The sequence below is a fragment of the Phodopus roborovskii genome, unplaced genomic scaffold (assembly GCF_943737965.1).
Source record: "Phodopus roborovskii unplaced genomic scaffold, PHOROB, whole genome shotgun sequence".
NCBI classification, from domain to species: Eukaryota; Metazoa; Chordata; class Mammalia; order Rodentia; family Cricetidae; genus Phodopus; species Phodopus roborovskii.
In genome coordinates this window covers 51537234-51565040 of record NW_026126511.1, presented here as the reverse complement: position 1 = coordinate 51565040, position 27807 = coordinate 51537234, and the positions used below count along the sequence as shown (strand labels likewise).

At 40.2% G+C, this 27807-nt stretch overlaps 2 protein-coding genes across 2 annotated transcripts in view; one reads left to right on the top strand and one right to left on the bottom strand.

Moving 5' to 3' along the window:
* Positions 1 to 27807, top strand: part of LOC127230298 (GTP-binding nuclear protein Ran) — a 1116469-nt gene that overhangs the window by 104577 nt on the left and 984085 nt on the right. The window lies entirely within an intron of this gene.
* On the bottom strand, positions 185 to 18059 carry Spryd7 (SPRY domain containing 7). Its single transcript, XM_051195560.1, has 5 exons — positions 17782 to 18059; positions 13125 to 13241; positions 10334 to 10500; positions 4763 to 4865; positions 185 to 607 (listed from the first exon to the last, which is right to left on the bottom strand). Exons 1-5 carry the CDS (start codon positions 17885 to 17887, stop codon positions 510 to 512), a joined length of 591 nt encoding a protein of 196 aa, XP_051051517.1. The 5' UTR covers positions 17888 to 18059; the 3' UTR covers positions 185 to 509.

Here is a 27807-nt window from a genome sequence, read left to right as displayed (position 1 = left end):
GGAAAGTGGTCCATGAATAGAGGAAATATGTTAGCAAAACTAAGCTGCCAGGTATGCAAGTTCCTGTCAGTTCAATTTATCACAAAGGAGAAGGAAACACAAAATTATTGGCTTACAGATATGATGACTCAAGTTCAGAATGACAAAAAATAAAAACTAAAATAAAAAATCACTCAAATACACGTCACTGTCAAACAAATACTTTATATAAGAAAAATTCCCTTTAAATATTTATATACATGTTACCATGTAATACTGTTAATCAAACCCATGGTTTATTTGTTTAAATAGGATTAAATAAATGGCTCCAAATGCTGATTTTTCTATCACAATGACTAGATATTATAAATCAAACTTCAATATGGTATAATGAATACACAAGCTCCTTAGACAACAATAAGAAGAGCAATTTTCAGAACGTGTTCTCATCTCTAGAACAGGGAGAGCTTTATTAAGTGATAAACACTTGTGTAATGGTGTAGAAGTGCAAGTTTTGAAAACAAACACACTCAGAAGATCTGCTGCTCAAATAATATTTTTTCAAAACCAGGTGGAGGAGTATGATAAAATTCACTGAACTGGCAATCCAAAATTGCACTGTCATCAACTAGAAGGGAGAAAAGGAAAGAAATTAAATTAGAAGGATATTCAAATGCATACGTAATTATACAGCATACTGTTTTCAGGCAGGGATGGAACTCAGTGATAGAGTACCTGCTTAGCAACACTGCTGAGTTTGAGCACCACAGAACAACTTAATTATAAACTATTTTCCTAATATAATATTTTAATTAAAAAAAAAAGATGTGCATGGGTATTAGTTTACATGTGTGTCTGTGTAGCACTGTGCATGCCTGATGCCTGAGGAGGCCAGAAGAGGGCACTGGATTCCCTGGAACTGTAGTTACAGATGGTTGTGAGCCGCCTTGTAGGTGCTAGGAACTGAACCAAGCCCTAGCAAGAGCAAGTTAGTGCTCTTAAATCCTGAACCATCTATGCAGTCCTTAATATCATATTAATTGTCAGTAAGAGTAAAAACACCTGCCATCTGAGTTATAAAGTCTTCAAAATTTGTTAGTGTGTGTGTGTATTCATGTGTGCATATCATGGTACACGATTAGAGGTTAGAGGAAACTTGCTGGAGTCAAGTTCTCTCCTTGCATCATATGGGTCCTGAGGATCTAACATAGCTGTCAGGGTTGCCAGAAAATGCTTTCAGCCACTGAGTCATCTAGCTGGCCTTGGGTTGTAAAATCTTTAGGTAAAAATACCCACAACAAAACCTCCCAAAAACCTACAAAGTAGGTTATCAAAACATTATTATTAATAATGATTCCAGCCATATGTGGTGGTATATGTCTGCAGTCTCAACTATGTGGAAGGCTGAAGCGGGAGGACCTCCTGAGCTCAGGAGGTTGAGGCCATCTGAGCAATGTGTTAGGACTTTACCTCTCCTTTCCTCCTCCCACCCCCAAGGGTTTCTCTGTGTAACAGCCCTGGCTGTCCTGCTGTTCTGGAACTCACTTTGTAGACCAGGCTGACCTTGAACTCACAGAGATCTGCCTGCTTTTGCCTCCTGAGTACTGGAATTAAAGGCAGGCGCCATGACTGCCTGGCTGGCACTCCATCTTAAATACAAACAATAATAATGATCTCTCAAAGTTATAAATATCAATAATCTGAATATTTTACTTGCTATGTTTTTCTCCATTTTATATGGTGAACATGTATTACTTTATTTGAAATTTATTATTATTACTATTATTATTATTATTTTTTTTCTTGTGGCTATGCTGGCAAATTTCTTGTCTACTATGCACAAAACCCTGGGTCTGGGTTCATGTAAAACCAGGAGTGGTGGTAACCTCAGCACTGAGGAGGTGGATAAAGGAAGATCAGATTGAGGATACTCTGGGATACAAGAGATCAACCTGTCTCAAAAAACAAAACAAAACCAAATCCAAACAAACAAAAGCAAGCAAGCATACAAGCAAAAACAAAATACTGGTCCAGAAAGTTGTCTCAGTGGGTACATACCTGCAGCTATATCTGGTATTTTGAGTTTGAATCCCATAATCCACATGGTAGAAGGAGATAAATGATTCCCAGATGTGGCTGTGTGTGTGTGTGCATGTGTATGCATGCAGTTATGTGCCACCCAATATAGGTGCTGAGAACATAACTTGTGTCCTCTGCAAGAACAGCAAGCATTCTTAATGGCTGAGCCAGTTCTCTAGCCTCTGGAAGTACTTTAGAGTAACTATTTTATACACTCACTTGTATTAATTAGCTAATCATTTTTTATTTCCCAGGCTAACTTGTTTAAGATATTAAGCTCGTTTACATTTACTTAATAAAAGAATTTTAAGCTTACTTAATATGTAAGAACACTAACTTACATTTAATTTAAGGACACAGTTTTGTTTTGTTTTGTTTTGTTCTTTGAGACAGGGTCTCTCTATATAGTTCTGGTTGTTCTGAAACTCACTATGTAGATAAGATTGGCCTTGAGCTCAGAGAGATCTGCCATTCTCTACCTCTCAAGTGCCAGGATTAAAAGCTTGTGCCACCATGTCCAATGGCACATTTCTCTGCTCAGGTCCCACATATACTAAAATTGGATGGATATAGGGATTAGACTGGCCCCTGTGGAGAGACAATATGAAAATTCTGAAGCATTCCATTATCCTTAAGATGGGGCCACACATGGACAGGGCTCAGGAGTCCCCTATCTCTCCCTCATTCTTCAGTGGCGTTCCACTGGCGAGTTCTCACTTACCCCAGTAACTAACCCACACCCCATGCCCATGTGACCAACCCTCATGAAACTCAACAGGTTACAAAACAGCAGCAGAACAAAAGACATGAAAGTAAAAAGTAGAACTGTTGGGAAAAGGGGCTTAGTGGGAAGGGATAACATAGGGTAATGGGGAGTAAAAAATGACCAATATACTATACATACACATAAAATCATCAATGAAAAAATAAGGAAAGCATACACACATTTTTTGCATGCAAAGATACATAAGGTAAAAAAATCATTGAAAATCACCAGCTTTGGTTATCATTAAATATTTATTCCCATGACTGCATCCCCTTCTCACACACTAGCCTATCATTATTATAAACCTAAATCTATGGATTTACATAACTAAGGCAATATTTCAGACAGTAAACCACAGGCAGAGAAGCCATATATTTACTGATCTGAAGTTGTCAAGCAGAATAGAATGATAAAGGCATTAGCTATGTTTCTTCAAAGAGAAAGGATCCCCCTCTGTGTCCCTGGCTGGCCTGAACTCAGAGACAGAGCCATCTGCCTCTGCCTGCCAAGTGCTGAAATTAAAGATGTGTGTCACCATGCTTGCCTGAAGACCTTAGATTTTAGAGATAAGTATAAAATATGTGTCTGACATATGCCTCAAAATAACCCATGAAAGGAAGGAAGTGCTGGGCAGAGGAAACCTGAATGGAATGGCCACAGATGAGTGACTAAGTACCTAGGCTCGTTACAATATTCCCTTTACTTCTGCGAAAGTTTGAAATTTTCCATAATAAAAAATTAAAGAAATTGTTAAGAGTCATCTATCTATACTGCCTGAATCTTATGAAGCCAGGTGGTGGCAGCACATGCCTTTACTCCCAGCACTTTGGAGGCAGAGGCAGATGAATCTCTGTGAGTTCAAGGCCAGAGTAGTATACAGAATGAGTGCCGGGACAAGCTCCAAAGCTACACAGAGAAACCCGGTCTTGAAAAGCCAAGGGGGGAAAAAAAAAAGAATCAGCTTATACAGAAATGATAGTACTTACACACACCCAGCTATCAAAAGCAAAGAAGTTAATCTGAAACTATTCTAAGTCAAAATTTTTCTCAGGAGAGTGATAATGTTTAGGTAGTTTTGTAAAGACAACGAGTACTCAGTTCACATAAAATTCCCTAGTTACAAAATATTTGTTACAATTTCATTTCCTGGTCATTTAATCTTCACTAGTAATTAGTAGAAAAGGCTTTATAAATTCAGTGAAGTTTGAACTTCCTGTAACATAAAACTACACAAGGGGCTGGAGAGATGGCTTGCTGGTTAAGAGCAATCTTCCAAGGAACCAGTTCCCAGCACCCAGCTGGCAGCTCACAACCACCTGCAACTCCAATTCTTCCAGCATCCTCCAGCACTGGGCACACATGTGGTACACAGTCGCATACTCAGGCAAAACACAGATCACATAAAATTATAAACAAACAAATAAACAAGGGATATATAATATATGATAAAAGAGGATATGGTTGTGGATAGTTAACTACAACCATTATATTTAACCACTTTTGTTAATATGTAGGGAATAAAGCTGGGTGGTAGTGGCACATATCTTTAGCCCAGAATTTAGGAGGTAAAAGCAGGTGGATCCCTATGAGTTTGAAGCCAGCCTGGTCTACAAAGTGAGTTCCAGCACAGGTTGTTATACAGAGAAACTCTGACTTGAAAAACAAAACATACATGCATACATACATACACACTCAAACATACACACACACATAGACACACATACATATATCTACATGTATATATATATATATACATATATATGGACTAAATATTATCTTTAATACTGCAAAGATAATGTAATGGTCTGAGTACATTCCACATGAAATGTCCTTATTAGCAACTTGTTCAGACTTCTGAATGATAACTACAAAATTAATATAAATGCCAAATAACAATCAATATGTATCTATTAATAGATGAGTAACATATTAGCTTACCATATACGACTGGATACACTGTCCCTCGTATACCTGATGCTGGACAATGCATGTTTTTTCCATTCAAATACACATTTAATTCTACATGGTCATATGTAATACCCTATGAAAGAAAGAAAAAAAAAATTAAAGGATAAAAATAGAAATGCTGCATAAAAACCTGAATAAGCCAAAGCACTGACTGAGAAGTATGCAAACAGAAACTAAGTGTGGGGTCACAGGAGCTTTCATCAGGGCTGACAATCTGGCAGACCATTTTAACTAAAATATTACTAGTGATTATTGGGGAGGGGAGTTTACAATGTAAAATTCCAATAAGAGGCTTAACAAAGAGTTTAAATTATAGTATTATATTTGGATAACCTAGATTTTTATTATTTAGATAGTAAGAGTAAGCCCATATGTCATGAAGACTATTTTAAATTCATAAAGAACTTACAAACCCTGGTCTTTTTCTAGAATGTTATCTAATGGGGAAAACACTGTTCTCCGTTAGGGACTACATTTACTCTTTTCAAGCTATGAAGAGATGAAGAGATGTTATTTATTTTTTTAAACTTTAATCATTTTTTAAACTTAGAAATATTATTATTTTTGTATCTGGTTATGAATGCTCACACATGCAGGTAGGTATCCAAGGAGGCAAGAAAAGAGTGTTGAATCCCTTGGGGCTGGAGTAGTTGTGCTCTTAACCACTGAGCCATCTCTCCAGCTCATGGGCTGGAGTAGTTGTAAGCTACCCAACATGGGTTCTAGGAACTGAGCTCAGGTCTCTAGAAGAACAGGTGCTCTTACCCACAGAGCCATCCCCATCAAGTTGTTCCTAAGAAATCATACATTTCTCTCTTTTTACCCTGGTCTCATGGTAAAACCAGCATATACAATTCAATATGCATGACGCTGAGTATCCAGTTAAAAAGAATAGGTTAAAAGTAATAAAAAAAAAAAAGAATAAAATGCATTGTCTATACACAAATGACAAAGTGACATTCATCATATTATTGAGGCCACTTTAGATAGCCTGCACTGTGAAGCATGACTGTAGGCATCTCATACTTAGTCATTTAATGCTCATAAGACAGTTATATCCATTTAACAGATGGAGCAACTGAAGGGGAGAAAAGTTCAGTAACTTATCTAAGGTTTCACAGCTAGAAAGTGGCATAACTGAAACTTAACCCATAAGGTTGTCTTCAGAACTCTCTTACTCACCATGCCATATACAACTTTTCTTTAAAACTTTGTACAATACAGGTTAGAAACCCTAGTCAGAAATATGAAATGTTCCAAACCTGAGACCTTCTGAGTCCTGAGACTACACTATTATACCACAAACGGAAAATTCAGAAACTGATCCCATATGATTGATCAGTCAAAAGAAAGGCACACTAAGACTATATATTGTGCAAATTAGGACAGCAAAATGGCTTAGCAGGGGAAACACACCTGCCACAAAACCTGAACCTGACCCTGGACCCAAATGGTAGGAGAGAACTCTTACAAGTTGTCCTCTGATGGCAACCAGTTCCATGTGACAAGCAAGCCACCCCAGAATACAGTGTAAATAAAGTTCTAAAAACCTTACAGTGGCTGGGAGTGGTGGCACATGCTTTTAATCCCAGCACTTGGGAGGCAGAGGCAGGGGAATCTGAGTTCGAGGTCAGTCTAGTCTACAGAGTGACTTCCAGGGCTGCATAGTGGGATCCTGTCTCAAAAACAAAACAAAACCAACCAACCAAACAAAAAAATGCTCAGTGGACACACTGGCTGCTCTTGCAGAGGACTGGGTTTGGTTCCTAGCACCCAAATGGTAGTTTTAACTCCAGGTCCAGGTGATCTGACACCCTCTTCTGATCTCCATGGGTACCAGACATGTATATGTGCACATACATGCAGGCAAAACAGCCAGACACATAATAAAATGAAACAAACTATATAGTACAAATAATCTCTCAGCTGGGTATACACATGAATTCCATGCTTACCGTTCCTTGGGTCCCATCACAGCAAGAACTCTCACTGTATCTATATAAAAATTCCAACATCAAACAAAACCCTGGAGCTGGAAATACTTCTGGTCCCAAGCATTTTAGATAAGGTATATTGACCCTGTAGTTACTAACTAGTTGCAACATCAGATCTATCTCTTGAGGAATTAAGAACAGAAACACCAGGGGCTGGGGAGGCAGCCTAGCATATGTGAGACCTGAGGTTTGAGTCCCAGTACAAGAGTAACAGTCATTTTTAAAAGAGAGTAAATAGATGCCAGATAGCTTAATAAGACAAAACAAAACAAAAGCAAACAAACAAAAAAAACCACCAAAATAAAAACAACAACAACAACAACAACAAAAAACAAACAAAAAACAAGGATTAGATTGCTTTTGTGGATTTCTGGATAACTGAATGTGGATCACTATAGCAATAGACCAATAACTTCACAGATGCATTACCTAGCCTTAACTCCCTTTCTTTCTAGGTAAGTCTACAAAGGTTCAGGACAGAGTGTGTGCTAAGGGTTGTAAGGATTACTCAATGTTTAGCAAGAGTTAAACAATGGCTTCGGAGCTGGGAATGTAGCTCAGTTGGCAGAATGCTTTTTAGTATACCCAAAGCCCCAAGTTTGATCCCTGGTACCACTGAAACTGGGTGTGGTAATGTATGCTGGTAAGTCTAAAACTTGGGGTGAGGCAGTCTCACAGGAGCTAAAGGTCATACTATGTAGCTACTTAAGCAAGTTTGTGGCCAGCCTGGGATACATGAGACCCTCTGTCAATAAACAAACAAACATACACTGAAGGACTGATTTGAGGCAGAGTCTCACCGAGTAGCGCTGGCTAGCCTGCAACTAACTCAGTATATAGAATTTGAGGTGATCATCTTATTTCTGCCCCTCCAGTGCAGTGATTATAGGTGTGAACCATCAATCCTAGCTTAAACAGTGACTTGGTGATAGCTTTTGTTTCATTTTAGTTTAAAACCGCTGAAAACACATTTGCCACATTTTTAGTACAGATGTCTGTTTTCATCTTTAAAAAACCAAAACATAATTACATTAAAAAAATAATGTATGTGATCCTCTTTATGGGACTGTAGTCTGGACACTCTTCACCACCTGATGGTACCATAATCCACTGCAGCTGAAGTTATAAACCAGGCATCTTTCAGGATAACAGAACTCAAAAAACTTGGAAGGATGTAAAAATCCCCACTTCCTCCAGCCGAGTTCAGTTCAAGTATTGTTCAAACCTAGTCTATTTCTTATATGATGTCAAAACCCAGTTTGAGTCTGTCACAGCTACCCCATAAAACACAAGAGTAGTTTTCTGTCTTACAATCAACCCTTCTGCTGTCACCATTGACAGCAGAACAGTTAGCTCATCTGCAAGTGTTCAGATCAGACAGATGATATGGGCAGCTTTCTTGATTTTTCATAGACGAATCTTTTTTTTTTTTTTAATCAGAATGGGCATGAAAACTGAGTCTAATAATAATGTTGACAGACTACAAGTGGCAGTCTTAGATCTGTTAATTTGTGATATCAGTCATCTCAATGAATGAAATGGGACAGTAAGGCAAAATATACATTGGATCAGTTTCACAATGAAAAAAACATCTGTTTCAATTTCATCTTTTATTATAACTAGGTTGACAGCTCCAACTTGACAGCAAAATTCTCTTTTAAGAAATAGTCAGTTAGCTGGGCATGGTGGCACACTTCTTTGATGTGTGCCAACACTTAGAAGGCATAGAGGCAGGTGGACCTCTGTGATTTCTAGGCTAGTCTGGTCTACATAATGAGTTTCAGGTCAGTTAAGACTGCATAGTGAGACCCTACCCAAAAAATTATTTATATGAGGATGCTCCATTATTATAGGTATCTGGTAATGACTTACTGTACAAAATCAACTAGTCTTAGTTTGCTTTTTATTGCTCTGATTAACACCATGACCAAAAGCAACTTGAGGACAAAAGGGTTTATTTCATCTTACAGCTTATACTCCATCATGATGGGAAGTTAGGGCAGGAACATGGAGGCAGGAATTTAAGTAGAGGCATGGAGGAGTGCTGCTTACTGGCTTGTTCTCCATGGCTCACTCAGCTTGCATTTTTATATGGTATATGACCTTGCACACCCTCAATTTAGGTGTCTTCTTCCCAGATGACCCAGGTTGTGTCAAGTTGACAAAACAACAAAAAACTAATTAGCACAAAACTACATTAAAAAAGAAACAGATTTAAAATAGTTTATGCTTTTTGTCTCCTTTTCTTTTCTTCTCTGTTTTTTGTTTTGTTTTGTTTGTTTGTTAGTTTTTTGTTTTTGTTTTTTTGAGACAGGGTTTCTCTGTATTGCTTTGGAACCTGTCCTGGAACTCGCTCTGTAGACCAGGCTGGCCTCAAACTCACAGAGATGCACCTGCCTCTGCCTCCCAAGTGCTGGGATTAAAGGTGAGTGCCACCAACGCCTGGTTTGTCTCCTTTTCTTTAGCAGGTAACTTTTTTCTCTTTTGATACAGGATTTTTGCTATATAAGCCAGTCTGTCCTGAAACTTGCTAAAACTACAGTACCACCACCAACAAAACCTAAAACAAAAAAGCTTCTATAAGAAAGTTTTGAGATTGTATTTTTGGACGAAGTCTTACTATGTACGCCTGGTTGGCCTAGAACTCTCTATATGGAGTAGGTTGTCTTTGAACTCATAGAGACACCTGTCCCTGCCTCTCTCTGTCTCTGACTGAGTGCTGGGATTTAAGGAGTAATGTGTTACCATGTTGTGTTCTAAAACTTGGGATTGTTGTGTCCAGTTCTTTGAAAGGTCTTAAAAGCAGAGGCATTTAAAAAGATTAACTTTAATAAAGATCAGTATTTGCAATAAAATGCGGTAAAAATTTAATTGGGGTGGCTTACATTTTCAGAGGTTTAGTCCATTATCATTATGGTGCAACATGGTAGTATATAGGCAGACATGGTGCTGAAGACTCTGTGAGTCCTGCATCTTGACACAAAGGCAACAGGAAGTGGTCTGAGACACTAGGTGTGGCTTGAACATATGTGAGACCTCAAAGCCTGCCTCCACAGTGACACACTTTCTCCAACAAGACCATACCTACTCCAACAAAGCCACACATCTTAAAGGTGCCATTCCCAATGAGCTCATGGGGGTAATAACATTCAAACTACCACAGTTCCTAACATTAATAAAAGTGAAATATTTTGAGAGATCTCTCACTTCAAAAATACCTAATATCCTGTAATATGATCAGAAAAACTTTTAAAATTATGTGTCAAGATTTGCCTGTGACAGTAGGATACTGCTTAGAAGCCAATCTGTAAATGATCTTGCTACGTGGAGATAAAGGGTCAGTCACCCTCATGTCCTAGCAATTTCAAAAAGACAGGGCAGTATTCAGTATTCAACAAGTGTTCTTTATGGAAATGGTACTACTTCACTAGATTCAATCCCAGAACTTTGGAATAAAAATTACAACCTGGCACATAAAACCAAGTCTAGTCAAAACAGCTCAAGTTTAGTAATTGACAGTGGACAGGAACTCTACCAGCAGACTCACCACTACATCTCCCTCCTGAGGAAGGTTGTTTGCTGGCAGCCTGTTTTTTTCTTCATTGTTGTGGTATAGGGCTCCATCATTTCTCATCACCAAACTATGCATGTCTCGGCCAAGAGGAATCTGGTTCAAGTTAACTTTCTGAGTTGCAACACCTATACCCCAGATTCCTAAAAGTATAAGTTAAAAAAAAAATACATCATAAATTTGAAGAATACAAATATAAAAATTAGTTTAATTATTCATTCTCTCTCTCTCTCTCTCTCTCTCTCTCTCTCTCTCTCTCTCTCTCTCTCTCTCTCTCTCTCTCTCTCTCTCATCCAGTCAGGTCTCATTTGGTAGCTCTGGTTGGCTTGGATTTAGAACTTACTATGTATACTGACCTGGCTGACATCAAATTCAGAGAACTATATGACTTGGCTCCCTGAGTGCTGGGATTAAAGGTATATCCTTAATCCTTAATTAAAGGTATATCCTTGTTTTTGTTTTGTATCACTAACTTTTTAAAAAGCAGATTACAGGGCCAGTGTGATGGCTCAGCAGATAGAGTGACAAGCCTGAAAGCCTAACTTTGATCCTTAGAACTGAAGTGAAAGTGGAAGGGACAGACTCAGGGTTCTATAAAAGTGAAGTGACTTTCATACACACACAATAGTAACAAGGTTTCTTTGAAGTAAGCTGCAAGGTATACAATGTTCTCTAGAGGTAAACTAGGTTAGGAGTTGTATTGCCAAGGTTTAAACAATCACAGCTCTGTTATCTTGGACAAAGTACTTAACTTCTCTATCTCCTCATCCATTGGGTCTGAGAGTACTTACAAGGTGTGGTGGTTTAAATGAGAAGGGCCCCCATAGCCTCATATATTTGAATGCTTGGCCTGCTGGTGGTAGACTGTTTGGCAGGATTAGGAGGTCTGGCATGTGACCTTGTTGGAGGAGGTGTGTCACTGGGGGCAGGCTTTGAGGTTTCAACAGCCCACACCAGGCCCAGTCTCTGTCCCTGCCTCCTGCCTGTGGATAAGATGTGAGCACTCAGTACTGCTCCAGCACCATGCCTGCCTGCCTGCCACCATGTTCCACTCCATGATGATCACCCTCCAAAACTGTTAAGCAAGTCCGTAATTAAATACCTACTTTTATAAGTTGCCTTGGTCATAGTATCTCTTCACAGCCATAGAACAGCAGCTAAGACACAATGTAAGGAAAAGATAAAGGACTACCCAAACACAGCACTTAGTAAATTTCTTAAAATGAGCAAGTAAAGCCCACACTGGGTATTTAAAAGGATGCTAGCTATTACCATTACTATTTTCTTTCTTTCTTTCTTTTTTTTTTTTTAAAGCACTGTAGGGGTGTGAGTACAGCTTTGTGGTAGTCTTAGCCTTGAACTCAATTCCAAGCAAAACATCTCCCATCTCTCTTTCTCTCTCTCCCTCTCTGCTCTGGTTCTGAGAAACGAGAGGTTACTGCCTTTACTTTCATTTATAATGACTTACAAATATATAGGCTATGAACAATAACTAACAAGAAGGTTGAACATGAATAAGATACAAAATAATCTTCTTAATACTGGGATCTAAATCCAGCACCTGAAACATGCTAGGTAACTGCTCTACCACCAGACTGTATCTTCAGAAGCAGGCATTCTCTTCTCCAGCCAAACAAAATATGTAGTGTCCTAAACTTTTTCTGAAGCTGCAACCTTTCAGTTTTCATTAAAATCAAAAGAAATGCTACACATGGAAGGAGGTTTGAATTCTATGCTGTTAAGTTTCTTTCTGGACTGGATGAATCCATCAGAAAGTTCACGAATGTCTGGATTTGACTGTCTTGACATCAGAAATACTTTGACCTATGTATAGTTCATCTCCCCTAAGAGACAACTATGAGAATGACAGCAGGTGGCAATAATAATTTTGTAGCATTTGAAGATAGGGTTCTGCAGTCTCCTTCCTCCAAAAGAATTGCGTACAGGGTTACTAACACTCCTATAACCCATCTGTCCTAGGGGTGGCATCATGGAGTGTGTCCCTGACAGGAAAATCCACATCTAATTTTTTATTAAGTTTAAGGCTCAAACAACAGTAATTAGGACAATTCACAGCCAGTGAAGTAACTTATAATAGCACAGTCGACAGACTTGGATTTATGCCATTCATTTAAAAAAACAAAACAAAACCCAGTATTAAACCACTTTAAGAAACCAGCTTCTAAAGTACCATATTGTCTAGGGAACAGAATTCACTTATTTCATTATAGTCTTCTTACTCTGTACTTTGGTCACTCAAGATTTCATGGCTTTTACTAAAAACAGAAAATCAATCTTCCCATATGAAATACGATGGGATTATTAGAAGGTGGTAAAGAAGTAGGAAGCGGGACTTGTCTGGGAGGAAGGAGGCTACTGGGAGCAAGCCTTAGCAGAGTGTATCTTGTCCCCTGCCTCTTCCATGTCATTGCTGCTCCCTGACTCTCATGAAGTGGGTAACTCTGCAACACCATGGTCTTCCCCCATGATTTTCTGCCTTGTTATGGCTGGGAAACAACACAGCCAGTGACCATCAACCTCAAAAAATGAGAACCAAAATAAATTCTTCCTCTTTAACTTGTTTTCTGGGGTGGGGTGTTGCAAAGTTGCAATTTAGCAAACTGACTAATTTAACCTGTATCACAAGTGGGAAGACTTGGGCCCTGTATATAAGAGTTTGGGACTTTTCCTTAATCATCTCCTGAATTTTTTTCATAATCAAAATCATCTTTGGCAGTAGTTAAGTACAATTATGAATGACACTAACCAGTAGACTGGATTTTGAACTCGAAGTAGCTTTTGTTCTGATGTAAAGGCGCACTGGCTAAACAACCTCCAGTGCCACAAATTCTTCTTCCATTTTTCACAATGACGACATCTGTTCCTAAACAAAACAGATACCACATCACCGTTAATTTGTGTACTAACTGTATGTGTACAAGTCAGGCCAGGGGTAGGGAGAGGGAGGGTATGTGCACAGATGTGGTTATTAAAGGTCAGTATCAAGTGTCTTCTTCCATAGCTTCCTGCCTTATTTTTTGAAATGGAACCTGGAGGTCACCAATTGGTTAGACTGGCTGTCCAGTGAGCCCCTTGGACCCTCTTGTTTTGTCCTATCAGCGCCTCAATTACAGACATGTACTGTCATGCTCAGCTTGTTGTGTGGGTGCTGGGGAATCCAACACAGCAATCACTTTACCCATGAACCCCCAGGCTCTGTTCAATAATTCAGACAACAACAATAAAAAAAAAAATCAGGAATATGTGAAATATTGATAGATCATTTTAAATACTTAATTTTCTACTTTTAAGGTACTGATTATATGTAATATTCATTTGTAGCAACAAGTCTTTGTGGTGTTTAAAGATCAGAGTGTAAAGTTAGTCACATTAGTTAGCCATAGAGGTCAGGCAGTGGTGGCACACACCTTTAATCCCAGCAGCCATACAAGTTAGTCACAGAGGCCAGGTAGTAATGGTAGACATCTTTAATCCCAGCACTTAGGAGACAGAGGCAGATGAATCTCTGTGAGTTCAAGGCCACCCTGGGCTACATGAAAGTGAATCTGTCTAAAAGAGAAACAGAGCTCATATCTTTGATTCCAGTACTTGGGACGATACACCTTTAATCCCAGCACTTAGGAGGTGGAGACAGGAGTTTGATATGGCTGGGTTAGAGAGGAATATAAGGTGGGAAGAAACAGGAACTCATTGCAGTCTAGGCAGGCTGAGGAGCAGTGCAGTTTGGAGATGTAATCAGAAGACTCCATCACTCCTTCCATCTGAGAATTAGTAGAGGTAATAACTCTCTAGTGGCTGGCCTCTTTGCTTCTCTGGTCTTCAGCTTTAACCCCAATATCTGTCTCTGTGTTTTTTATTATTCATGCTACAAGTCTTTTTCAATTAAGTGGTTTAAAATATACCAAATTATGCTGAATATTTAAATCATTTGTAAGGGGGTCAATGAGATGTCTTATATGGCAAAGGCACTTTCCACTAAGCTTGATGACCACATGAGTTTGATCTCAGGAACCCACAAAGTGAACTGATTCCCAAAAGTTCTCCTTGGACTTGATATATAAGTCATGGCACATGTGCACCCCCATAAATGCATGCAAAATAAATAAAATATAATATAAACCATTTATAAGGTAAAGGGAGGCTAGCTCATTTAATTTTTAATTTAATTTTTAATTTGTGCTGAAATGGCTGATACTGAAAATTAGTTAGTTTTAGGGTCATAAAGTGTTCACTAAGAGAGCTTCTTAGGCACATGGCAAAAGCATAAGCATATGTTTTGTTTGTTTTGAGACAGGGTCTCTCTGTATTGACTATACTAGCCTTATTTCATGAATGGGATTACAGATATGTGCCACAATGCCCCACTGTAAATAAGATCTTAGCATCATTAAATTAAAATTATTTTCATTAAAAAAATGTAGTTTCATCTCAAACAACTTCATAGATAATAGCAAGAAAAATAGATGACTGCTTTTGAAATGTGAACCTATAAGTATTTTGTTTTTGAATTTTGGCTTAGGAAAGCAAGTCCATCAGAGATTATGAAGAACCATATCAATACCTATATGCAAAAAATTAACATTATTAATACACATGACTCCCAAACTCTATGGCCATTATTATCTCCTCACCCACAATAAAGCCATAAGGCAAGCAAACAAATATTAGGACTAGGTGGCAGTTTTCCAGAAGGGGTTAATAAAACTAAACAATAGTAATAGAAGGCTGAGTTCCTACTTAAACAAAACAATCACTCTAAAATGGTCCTTTTAAGATCATACACTGTTAAAGTTAAGTGTGTGTGTGTGTGTGTGTGTGTGTGTGTATATATATATTTTTGTTGTTGTTTTTGTTTTGTTTTTTTATTTAATTAAAGATTTTAAGGGCTGATACTTGCCACAAAGCCTGTGGAGACCTGAGTTTGACCCCTGGAACATAGATGGTAGGAGAAAGCTAACTCCTTTAAGTAGTCCTCCGACCTCCATGTACACACACACACACACACACACACACACACACACACACACAGTTTTATAAAATATTAAAACTCAATTTTTGAGCTGGAGAGATGACTCAGCAGTTTCAAACACTTGTGACCAAGTCTAACAACTGTCTACTTGTTGCAAGGAGAATACACTTCCATATCACAATCCACACAGAAGGAAGACAGGCAGGTCCTTCAGGCAGAAATCTGGAGGCAGGAACTGAAGCAGAGGCCATGGAGGAGCTCTGCTTACTGGCCTGCTTCCTACCTGTTTTGCTTAACCTGCTTTCTTATGCAACTTGGGACAACCTGCCCAGGGATGGCATCACCTTGCCAATGGCTGGGCCCATCCACAACAACCATTGGTCAGAAAAACAAACAACAAACAAAAAATCCTACAAAACTTGCCTACAGGCAATCTGGATGGAAGCACCTTCTCAACAGAGGGTCTTCCTAAGTAATTTTAGTTTGTGTCAAGTTGCCAAAAATAAGTAACATAATAACAAAACACAAACAGAACAAAATCTGTCCGTTTCAAAACAGCTACCTTGAAAGGCATCTGTTTCTAAAAGATTAATTAACAATTAAACAAATCAATGAAAGTATTTACGAAACTGCAACATGAAAAAAGGCAAGCAAGTTGGACATGGTGGTATGTGGAAGGCTGAGGTGGTAGAGTGGCTTGAGTCCAGGAACTGGACACAATCTGAGCAATATAGAGCGACTGACCCCTTTAAAAACAAAAAACCCAACAGAAACAGGCACGAATCAAACAAAAAAGCTCTAATATATTATTTAGATTGTATCATATCACTTTTCTATATCCAAATACATACAGTGTGTTTCTCATGTTTCCAATTTAAGATCAATTTATGTTTGAATCACTCTTCTAACTCAGCACTCCCTTCTTTTTATTGTGGTTCTCATATCAAGCTTTTCTGTGTTTGAAGAATTTGAATTTTTTGGAAGTCAAGTTAAAAAACTTCCATGAAAGGAAAGAAATTGGGAGATGTTATCACTGTACTATGTTCAGCACCTGAGGGTGCTAGACAGCACCGGAGAAAAGTAAACAGAAGAGAAAAGTTAACAGAAGACTGATACAAGGTATTAGTTAGTTCTTCCTACAGATGACAGAGACAAAAGATAAAGAATGTTCTAGAACAGGGGCTCCAAAGTCCACTATAGTCCTCTACTGTTATCACAAAACACTGTCTTGTCACCATATTTGTTTAGTGAGTGTGTAAATTAAATAGAAATTTTTCCTGAAAGAACATACACTGCCTATAGTGCTGGGTAAGACAGAATTTAGCAGAGCAGTAGTGTTGCACCCACCATTTGGGAGGCAGAGGCAGGTAGGTCTCCATGAGTTCAAGGCCAGCCTCATTTAAAGATCGAGTTCCAGGACAGCCAAGGCTACACAGAGAGACCGTCTGGAAAAAACAAACAAACAAACAAACAAATGGAGTTTAAAGGTATTTATTTAAGTACTGAGGTTATGTATTATGCTAGAGATTTAAAGCACTGTAAATTTTTATTGGCATTGTACAAAGTACTAAACAATGACTGCATACAGCATTGCAATAGAAACTAGACTGGACAATATTTCCAGAATTGTAGATTATCTGTGCAGAAGAGAGCTTTGCTATAAATCTTAAGAATGCATGTGTTACTTAAATACACTGTCCTTAAGGCAATGGGGTATTTGGGGGAAATCAAAAGTACATTAGTTTATTCTATAATCCACAAAACGACAGTACTCTGATATAATTATACGGGAAATCTCTCCTGCCTAGAAGCTTGGAAATGTATGGGGGAAAGTCTAAAAGTGAAGTAATGGTAGTGGGAAAGATGCTACAGAGGGTGTGGATGAGAAATTATTAAGCCATTGGGATCTGCAAAGGAAAAAACGTAGAGCAAAGTGCTGCTCTATTTTGCAATCGCTGGATTGCAAGAGGAGAGTCAGATGAAATTACAGCGATCCCGAGGAGAGTCAGATGAAATTACAGCGATCCCAACAGTGACTAAGGAGTCCAGCAATGGAGATTTTCGTGGAAGCGGTGTGTTAGGACCTGAGGTGCTACCCCTGGCTGGCCTTGTTTGGGCTTCAGGAAGTGAGGGAGAAATTAGTCCCCCAGAACAAGCTTCAGTCTATATTTGACAGTGCTGAAGACAGGATTCTGCAAACACTGGCTGACACCCGACATCCGGGCACGGATGGCGGGCGCCCCCGCGTTCCTCACCTGGGAACACCTGACTCCTGGGGAGGAGATGGAGTCAACCTCCCTCTGAGGCTGACAGGGCCAGGCCTGGTGGCCGCAGCCGGCCAGGCCACAGAGTATCTGGGCGGCTGCGTGGTCACGTGGTCCCCGCCCCCTTCCCTCGGCCCCGGGGCGGTTGGGTCCAGCCGGGAGGCCCTTACCCATGTGCTGCGTGTCCAGCTGTACCGCCGGCATCTCCTTGAGAGGAATGTGGCCGGCCCCGCCGTCCCTGCAGCAACGCAGGCAGCACCACGCCGACGCGGCCATGGCGCAGCTCCACAGCCCCGCCACTCCGCCCGCGCCCGACTGTTTTGGGGTCGCGGGAGCTCCGCAACCCGCACAAAAATGCCACTGCGAAGCGAAGCTGAGGCACAGGCAAAACCCCGGCGGAGAAGCGAGGCCCGCCCGATGGGGCGGGGCGGGGCGGTGTCGGGAGGTGGGCGGGGCCAGCCGCTGACTGACTAACAGAGGGCGTGGCGGGCCGGCAAGGGCAGTGTCGGCAGCTGAGCCGCAGTGGCCGGACTTACCGAGAGAGGGCGGGGCCCGTGGCCTGACGGATGGGAGAGGGCGGGAGCTGCTCTATTTCCGGAGGTGGGCGGGGCCAGTGGCCAGCCGGACTTGGGGCGGGAGGGGCGGCGTGCGCCTGCGTACTGCGGCGTTATTGCCTCCGCGACCTCGCGCCGGCCCCTAACACTAACAGGTGAGTAGATGGGAGCCGCTCGGGTTCTCCCGGCTCTCAGAGGCTGTGCTTCTGTTGGTTTGTCTTTAGAAGGGGCCTTGCTGTGCTGTCCAGGGTTTGGAACCAGTGTAGCTCCATAGTAGCTCCGTGCTGACTCGGTGTTCAGTACTGGTAGCTGCAGCTGCTCAGTGTGTGTGTGTGTGTGTGTGTGTGTGTGTGTGTGTGTGTGTAAAACGCCCGGGAGTTGTGTGTGTGTGTGTGTGTGTGTGTAAAACGCCCGGGAGCTGCTCAGTGTGTGTGTGTGTGTGTGTGTGTGTGTGTGTAAAACGCCCGGGAGTTTCGGGCCAGCGCTCAGCTCTCACCTGCCACGCTGACTCGGACACACGGTCCTGTGGAATGCACTGTGGATGTGCGGCAGGGCTCTTTGTTGGTGTCGCAGCACTTTCCGTGCAAAGGCGCTCATTGCTGGGCTTGTTGCTGTGCGGACCCAGGATTCGCAGGCGGCCACCCTTATGAAGGGACCACGAAGGGTGGGGGACAGGGCCGGAGGACGACTTTTTGTAAAAAGTAGCATGACGTGTGTTCAGGAGCTCCCTGCCTTGGCGACGTCAGAGGACAACTTTCGGAAATAGGTTTTCTTTTCCCGCTTTGGGTATCCGGGGATCGAATTCAGACCTTCGGGCTGGCTGACTTGAGCGGCAGAACCATCTCGCCAGCCCCTGATAGGCTACTGCTATGCTCAGATCTCTTGTGCACAGAGGATTACTAGATCTGTGAAAAGAATCTCAGGACGCAGTGCAGGAAACCCGGAGTTCTTCCTAGGGTTTGCTGCTTCCTGATGCCACATAGAAGGCCCCGGTGGTGGTCTCTTTCATCTATCTCCCTCATCACTTAGATCACCCCCTTCAGACACCATCAGGTGTCCAAAAGAATCTGACTCCTCTTCCTAAATAACGTTTCCACCCTGAAAGTTTTCCCAGGGCCCATCAAATCCTGGGAAACTGGACATAAATTCCAAATTTTATTTATTTATTTGACTGCTTTTTATTGTTTTTTTGAGACAGCATTTCTCTGTGTAACAGTTCTGACTGTCCCTGGAACTCACTTTGTAGACCAGGCTGGCCTCCGAGATCCCTCCTGCCCTGCTGGGATTAAAGGTGTGCACCACTACCCTCTGGCAAATACCCAATTCTTAAGAAATGGTTTCCCATACATAACTTTTTAGTCACCTGAGTATAAATATCCGTTATGGAGATTTTTTATCTTGGAGAATGAGGGAAATTTTCAGGCTTTGGCCTGTTTTCTGTTTATAAAAGTATTTTCATTATAATACTAAGGAAACTTAGTATTTTCATTATAATACTAAGGAAAGGTTTGTACTTTGAGATTTAGTTACCACAGAATTAATTTCCAGAATAATTGCTAAAATTATTGAGGGCTACCCCTGCCCTTCACTGCCGATGTATCTTTGAAGTACTTTTACCCACACACATATGTATATATGACAGAATCCTTGCAAGATTTCAAGGCAGATACAGCTCCCACTTTATATGTGAAGAAATAGACTTAGATGAAATAACTTGCAATTCATACGTGTAGAAAATACATACAGTAGGGTTCAAAACCCAGGGGTCTGACTCCAAACCTGTACTTACTTCTCCAGATCTTGCTTATGGAGTTCTGAAGTTCAGACTTACAGTTCAAGCTACAACCCTCTGAAAATGTTCAATTTAAAAAGCAGATTTGAAAAAAAAAAATGCAGATTTGCACTTCATTTTTTGTGTGTCTTATTAGTCTCCACTTTAGCTAATCTGCTATAATATATGTGTAAAGAATAAAATTGTTTATAAACTAACCTATTGCTTAGATGTGTTATTGAAAAGTTGTGCATTTACAGAGAAACCCTGTCTCAAAGAAAAAACAAAAACAAAAAAGTAGTACATGTATTAGATATGTAATAATCTGTTACATCTTCAATAGAAGACTTAACTAGCTGTGAATAGTCCACTAATGTAGAGAGGCAGAAATCCCCTGATCTTTCCTGGTTGGAAAAAATTTGCTAGGGCGTTGCCCAACATAATTAGCCCTTAACTCTCGAAACTCAGGTGTACTCTACAGAATGAAGCAAGCAAAACTGGTTCGTGCCTGGAGCAGACTTTCCAGTCTTGTCGGATTGAATGGCAATGAGCTCATAGACTTTCTTATATCTGGCTTCTAGTCTTTTTATTACTTTCAAAGGTATTACCAGTTCTTTTTGAAAAACACGTGTCTTCACCATCACTTTAAATAACAAACACAAATAAAACCTACAAAAGAAGTTTTTCAGCAGTTAGAAAGTTGTTTGTCTAAGTCGAAAGCAGTAACAAAGGGTGATAACCAGGCAAAAAATTCTGTCTGTCTCTCTGATGTGTGCTCTGAACAGGTGAGAACTGATAGGCTAACAGTGTATAACATGTGGCTGAAAGTCAAATTTAAACATGCTCAGGGTTTTCTCTGATGGGTTTTGTGGAAGGCAAACAGACATCTGTTGAGTTTCGCACTCTGTACTGGGTCATACAAAATGTTTTCATCATTTATCAGTTTTTAACTTTGTGGACTAATCTAAATCATGTCTTAGATTCTTTAAAAATATAAATAGTAACAAACAAACCCCTACTTCTGTAAACTAGCATGTTTCTGGTGGCCATAACCCATTCACAGTTATATTTTGGAGTAAAGTTAGCTGACCTTTGTCTAGTGCTTCAATTGTTAGGCACTGATGAAGTGCTTTCTGTAAACTAACCCTTATAAGAGCTCCCTGTGGAGGCGTTATTCTTTATTATACAGATGGGGAGACTGGGAAGCACATCCAAAGCCCCATTCTCCAAGGAATAGCAATGCATTCAATCCATGCAGTGTGACTTTCATCCATGCCTTTATTCCTAGTCACTTTGCAAGCTGCCTCCCCTAGGGTACTATGTTTAAAGATACATTCTATCACCAGAAGGGGTGGCACCTGTCTTTAATCCCAGCAGTTGGGAGGCAGAGGCAGGTGAATCTCTGAATTCAAAGCCACCCTGGTGTACAAAGTGAGTTTTGGGACAGCCAGGGCTATACGGAGAAACTCTTATCTCAAAACAAAAACAAAACCATTCTATCATTGTTTGAATATGAAGTATATCCCCACAGTCATACATGTTTGAACACTCAGTGAGCCCCTCTCTCCCCCCAAATTGGGTGCTCCATTTTAGGACTGTGTGGAGCCTTTGAGACTTGACCTGGCCAGCAGAGGTGGGCTGCTGCGGGAGGCACTTGAAGGTTCCAGCTAGAGCTGTCCTGTCTTCATCTGTATCCTCAGACTCTTGCCTCCACAGAGCTGCCCAGGCCTGTACTCTCCTACTCTCCTGAACCATAAGCAAACTAAATCCTTCCTTCCTGAGTTGTGCCTGTCAGGGATTGTGTCAGAGCAACACAGGAAGTGGCTAGTATGACATTTTTTTTTTTTTTCTCTCTTCAAGTCTTTACTCCAAATGTTGACATTTAAATTTATCTGGTTAATTATTCTCATTTAACCAAAAGTATAAATTTGATTTTTTGTTGTGAGCCTAGCCTTTAATGATTGAGCCAGCTCTCCAGTTCCAAAATATAAATTTTAAAATGAATATTTTTGTGCTGTAGTGGATTACTTTGTTAATTGGCTTAAAAGTGCTCTATTAGCAGCACCATTGAACATTACTCATTCCTCACAGGATGTCTGTAAATGTTACTTAGATTTTTTAATACTAAAACCATTAAGCAAGGTTGGTGACTTGGGAAATCCAAAGATTAATCACTAGGAATAAAAGAGAAGATTGGGTAAAATAAAGGAATTTGAAAAGGGTACAGAAAAATTAGATATTGTAAAATGTTTTGTGTATAAAATATAAGAAAGCAATAGCAAAGGCTCTTTAAGGAAGGCCCTATGAGGTTTTTCATGGTATCATTTACTCAAGAGTTTAAACCATCTTCCCTCCGGTGGAAGGTAAAGCAGGTTGTTATAAACCAACAAGAGCCGTGACATTCCTGCCCAGCCACCAGTGCCTTATTCTAAATCAGCTACCTCATAATGTCTTCCTAACCATTTTAGAGCTGAGCACTGCTTCTAGAATAAGATTCAGGAACAGGCTATTGAGGAGACAGAAGGGAAGTGTGGTGACTAGTCTTGGTTGTCCCCTTGACTAAGGTACACCTGTACGAGATTTTCTGCTTGGTTAGAAGTGGATGAGTCCATTTCCAGTCCAGACCTTTGAGGTGGAAGACACAGGCCTTTAATCCAGATCTTGAAGCAGGAAGGCATGCCTTTAATGTGAACCACACCTTCTGCTGATAAGGCATAGAAGAAGGAAGCTTTTGTGTTGCCTTGCTAACACATCCATTCCTTCACTGGCATTGGAGCCTCCTTCCTTGGGATCCCAGCATACACTGAAGACCAGATGAGCTTTGTGGACTGAGCAATTGCTGGATTATTGAACTTTCTGTTCACAGCCGTTGTTGGATTAGCTAGACTGCAGCCTGTAAAATGTTCCAACAAATCATATATATATATATATTCATTCTATAAGTTCTATTACTCTAAAGAACCCTGACTAGTTCAGGAAGCAAAGCAAAGTAATTCCAGAGTTGGTTTTACATCCGAAGAAGAGATAAAGGTGATTAAGTGGGTCTCAGTAATCCTGATTCTCAGATCTGCACTCCTTGTGGAGGGCATTTCAACCTGGGCCTTGCCTGCAAAGGGCAGATAATGTTCTGGACAGCTTTTATAACAGAGAGGACAACATACATAATCTAGTATTTTAGGGAAATCTACAAATGTGCCAAATAATCAAAGGTTTCCCAAAGTATCTCAAATATTCAAGTGGCATGTGTCTTTGACCTGTGTTAGGGCCAGTGGGCAAGAGGTCACTTAGTTGACATGTGCAACCTAGTGCTTAAAAAGCTGAGGCAGCCTGGGCTACATAGCAAGATGCTGTCTCAAACATTTTCCTTTTGACATTTGCAAACCAAAACCAACCAACCAAACAAAAAAGATTCTTGGTGTGTATATAATATTTATGACAAAACAAAATTATATATAGATGATTGAGATTGTGAAAAATCTTAAAATGTTTCTAAGAACAAGGAAGGGCAAGTGGATTATAAATTAAAAGCATATAAAACGTAGCTAATTTAAGATATATAACAATGTCATCATCCATAATTCTAATTTTGTAAAAAATACAGATTATCCAAATTTTGAGGGTTTTTAGAAGCCTGATTTTTTTCAGAGAAGAAGCTGCCGTGTGTTAGTAAAGACACTTGTCTGTGTTATAAATGTGCTGGGTAGGGAAGTGCGCTTTTGTGGAACTGTGTGGTCACTAATTTGTTATAGCCTGAGTCAGAGAGTGTGAGACTACTGGGAATTGTTGAATGTGTATTAAACTGTTTTAATGCACAAGGCCCTAGGTTTGAGCTGTAGCATTCCAAAGACAGAACACAGCAGAACCACAACTCTAACATGTTTGAAGCACCCTGGAACTACCAACAGGGAAGAGATGCTCTGGGGATTGGCCAAGAGAGCTTTAATGTGAGTGGTGAGTGGACCTGCCAAGAATGAACACTATTAAAGCAGTTTCTTTTTCTCATCCTCCTCTTCTTCATTGTTGTTGGTTTTGTTGTTGTTGTTTTGTTTTTCATTGTTGTTTGGGGTTTGTTTGTTTGTTTTTTAGGAGGTCTCTATATATAGCCTTGGTATGCCTGGAACTCACAGCTATCTGCCTACAGCTGTGTCCCAAAAGCTCAGAACTTTTTCAGTAGCAGAGAGTTTGCCCAGCATGCTCTTGGTCCAATTTCCAATAATACAATTTTTTATTCTAAACTTTAATCACATGCTTTAGTAATTATTTTATAGCCCTGAGTGGAGATGTAGCTCAGTGGTCAAGCTCTTGCCAATCATGGTTGGAGCCCTGGGACTGGAAAAAAATAACAAAACTGTATGCAGGAGGGCCCTAAAGAAACTGCTGACAAGACCACTCCATAATATGAATCAACAAAAGACCCAGAGACTGATATTGGGATTCAAGCTGAATATCAGAAAAGCAAAGCAGCTGACCACTAGCTTCTTATCTCTGCTTCAGGGCTGATCCACGAAGGAGCTCTTCACAAAGCCTTGGACTGCTGCCACTCCTCAGTGTGGCTGGAGGATGAAGGCCTCCTACTGACTACTAGCTCCTGTCTTTTATACCCTCTAGTGCTGGAATTAAAGGTGTGAGCTATAATTCTCTTTTAGACTGATTCATTCTTGTGTAGATCGAGGTGGCCTTGGACTCACAGAGATCCATCTCCCATTCAGTCCCAGGATTAAAGGTGTACCACCATATAGTGGGATATTCACATTGTCTGCTTCTGTGGCACTGGCCACGCCCATTGGGGGGTGGAGCCAGGGAAGGAAGTGACCTGTGAAACTAGGTCTGAGGAGGAACCAGGAACACTCTCTTGCTGGCAGGACAAGGACTCGGAGAGGAGAGCATCCGGTGGAACTTGGCTGGTGTTCATCTGTCTAGGTTGTAAGTTATTTCTCTCTGAGTAAACATCTATTAGGCCTATTTGTTTATCCTGATCCTTATTAAACCACAATACCACCACCTCTTACCTTCTGGCTGCTGGGATTAAAGGTGTGTGTCACCACTGCCTGATCTCTATAGCTTGAGGCTGACTTTGCTTTCTGAATTCTCAGTCAAGCTTTAATAAATCATAAATAATATTGTCACTACACCACTCCATTAGGGGGAAGGTTTTTATTGTAAGAGAGAAAGTATCAGAGGCACCTGGAGAAATTCAGAGCACAGAAAGGAAAGCAGACTGGACATGGCCAGGTGTAGGGGAGCAGGAGAGCAGGAGAGAATATAGCAAGAGACAGAGCACAGTGAGAAGCAGGGATGGACAAGTCATGTGGATTGCAAGGCAGATGAGGAGCTGCGCCGAGGGACTTCTTTGGGGACAGAAAACCCCTTTCCTAAGTCCCTGAGGAACGCTGACTTTTATCTAACTGCCACAAACCCTTCCACAGTCCAGCGGAAGCTCACTTTTGAATACATGGACTTCCTGAGACCCATCAGAAACCCCAGGACTTCTGATTTTTAGAAGTAATGACTAGTAGTTAAAGTAGTTTCCATTAAAGTGTAGTACAGTCTTAAAAACAGAGAAGGGGGGGGGGGAGGAAGACACTTGGTGTCCTACATTTTGAGGGAAAAAAAGAAAAGAAACCCATTTTGTCTATCTTAATTCATTGTTGCCTACTGTAGTGATCACTCACTAAATTATTTATTTTAGAAGGAAAACACTGAGTACTCTGTGAGGGGGCAGCAGACTAAGCAGTAACTAGAGTGCCCACCTGTAGCAGTGGTTAGTATCAAATGATTCATGAAGCCCTAGATAACTAAACAGGTAGTCATGTTTCCTTTTATCTTGTATAACAAAGAAGCATGTGAGCAGATTCTTGGAAACTACCTTAAATGCCCTGAGATAGGTTGCTATATAAAGGAATCCTGCATACAGAAAATTTAACAAAAGTGATTTTATTGAGATACAATTCTCATGCTACAGGATTGAACCTGATTTCCAGTATACTCATAGAGTAGTATATCAGGTACTCTCTGCCTCCAAAAGACTGTACCCATCAGTAACTACTCCCCATTTTCCCTACTCTAGCCCCAAGTTACCAATATACTTCGAAACTCAGAGGTTTAGGCCTTTCTTGGACATTTCCTATAGTGTGTGGTCTTTTAAATACTTGCTTACTTAGTATGAAGTTTTCGAGTTTCTATGTTGTAGCATGGCTCTTTCCTATTTATACTTAAGTAATATTCCACTGTATGTAAAGACCATATTTTTGTTACTCTGTTATACATACAAGTTTCTACTTTGGGGTAACTATGAGTAATAATTCCATGAACATTCATTGTATATGTTTCTAAGTGAACACATTTTTAAGTTTTCTGGATTATATACGTAAGAGCTGAATTACTGACTCATGGTACTTCATATATAATGTTTGAAGATCTGCAGAGCTATTTTTCTAGTGTAGCTGTATTTTCTATAATCACACCAATGACTTATGGGTTTCACTTTCTCTATATGTTTGCTAATGCTTATTATCATGTTTTTACAATTTTAGCTGCCCTGGTAGCTATCCAAGAGTATTGTGAACTTGCCTTTCTTAAGTGACCAATAACACTAAGTAGCTTTCCATGTACTGACCAGCTATTCGTATATGTTTGGAATAATTTCTATTTAGCCTTTTTGTTTTTTCTTTATTTACTTTGAGAGGGTCTCACTATGTATCTCTTGCTGGCCTGGAACTTGCTACAGATATGTACCACCACACTGGCTATTCAGATCTTTAGCCATTTAAAAATTGGATTACATTTTGTTCTTATGTGGTAATAGTATTTTTGTTTTGTTTTGTTTTCAAAACAAGGTCTTACGGATCTGAGGCTAGCTTCTAACTTAATATGTTAGACTAACCAAGGCTAGCTTTGAATTTATGATCATCCTGCTTACAATCCTCAAGTTCTGGGACTACAGGTGTATACCACCATTCCCAACTAAAATGACACTGTTAAGAGTAGGCTCTAATTCGGGCTAACTTTTTTTATGTTTTGGGTTGCACTTTGTAATACCAGGGATAGAACCTAGAGCTTTGGGCATGCTGAGCAAGCATTATGCCACTGAGTAGCAGCCCAACTCTGGGATATAGCAGTTCTTACACAATTCTTTTCTGTTGTGGGGTCTTCACTCTGCACTCCAGGCTTTCCTGGAGCTCCCTGTTTAGCCCTACCTGGCTTTGAACTCATATTTTCCTGCCTTGCCCTCCTGTGTGCTGGGATTGTTACTGTGAATCACAGTGCCCAGCTATAATTCTTGTGGATATATTAAAAATTAGTCCTTTTATCAGATAGATAATTTGCAAATGTTTGATCCATTCAGTCAGTTATCTCTTCACTTTCTCGGTGGAGTTCTTTGAAGCACAAAAAATAATTATAATATTGCTTTATCTATTTTTTTTTTCTTTTGTCACCTGTGCTTTTGGTGTTTGTGATAGTTTTATATCTCAGCCTGACTGGGATAAAGGACACCCAGACAGCCAGTACATTCTTTCTGCATGTGTTTAGGAGGGTGTTACTGGAAGAGATGATGTGCCCTCCCCATAAGGGTGCACATTATTAATATGTGTTGGGTGCATGTCGATCTAAAGGATGGAGGAATGATACATTTTCTTCTGATGTGACCATTTGAACATAAAAAGGGGTGAATGAGAGAAATTAATGGAAACAGGAAGTTTATAAAGTCCTGTTTGTTACTGTTCATAATGGTACTAAGAAAGAGTCACTGCTCACAAAGACTGTTGCTAGGGCATCAGTTTATTTGTTTTGTTGTTGCTGTTTTTTGTTTTTGTTTTTGTTATTTTGGCGCTGGAGATTAAACCCAGGGTCTTGTGTATGCTAGGCAAGTA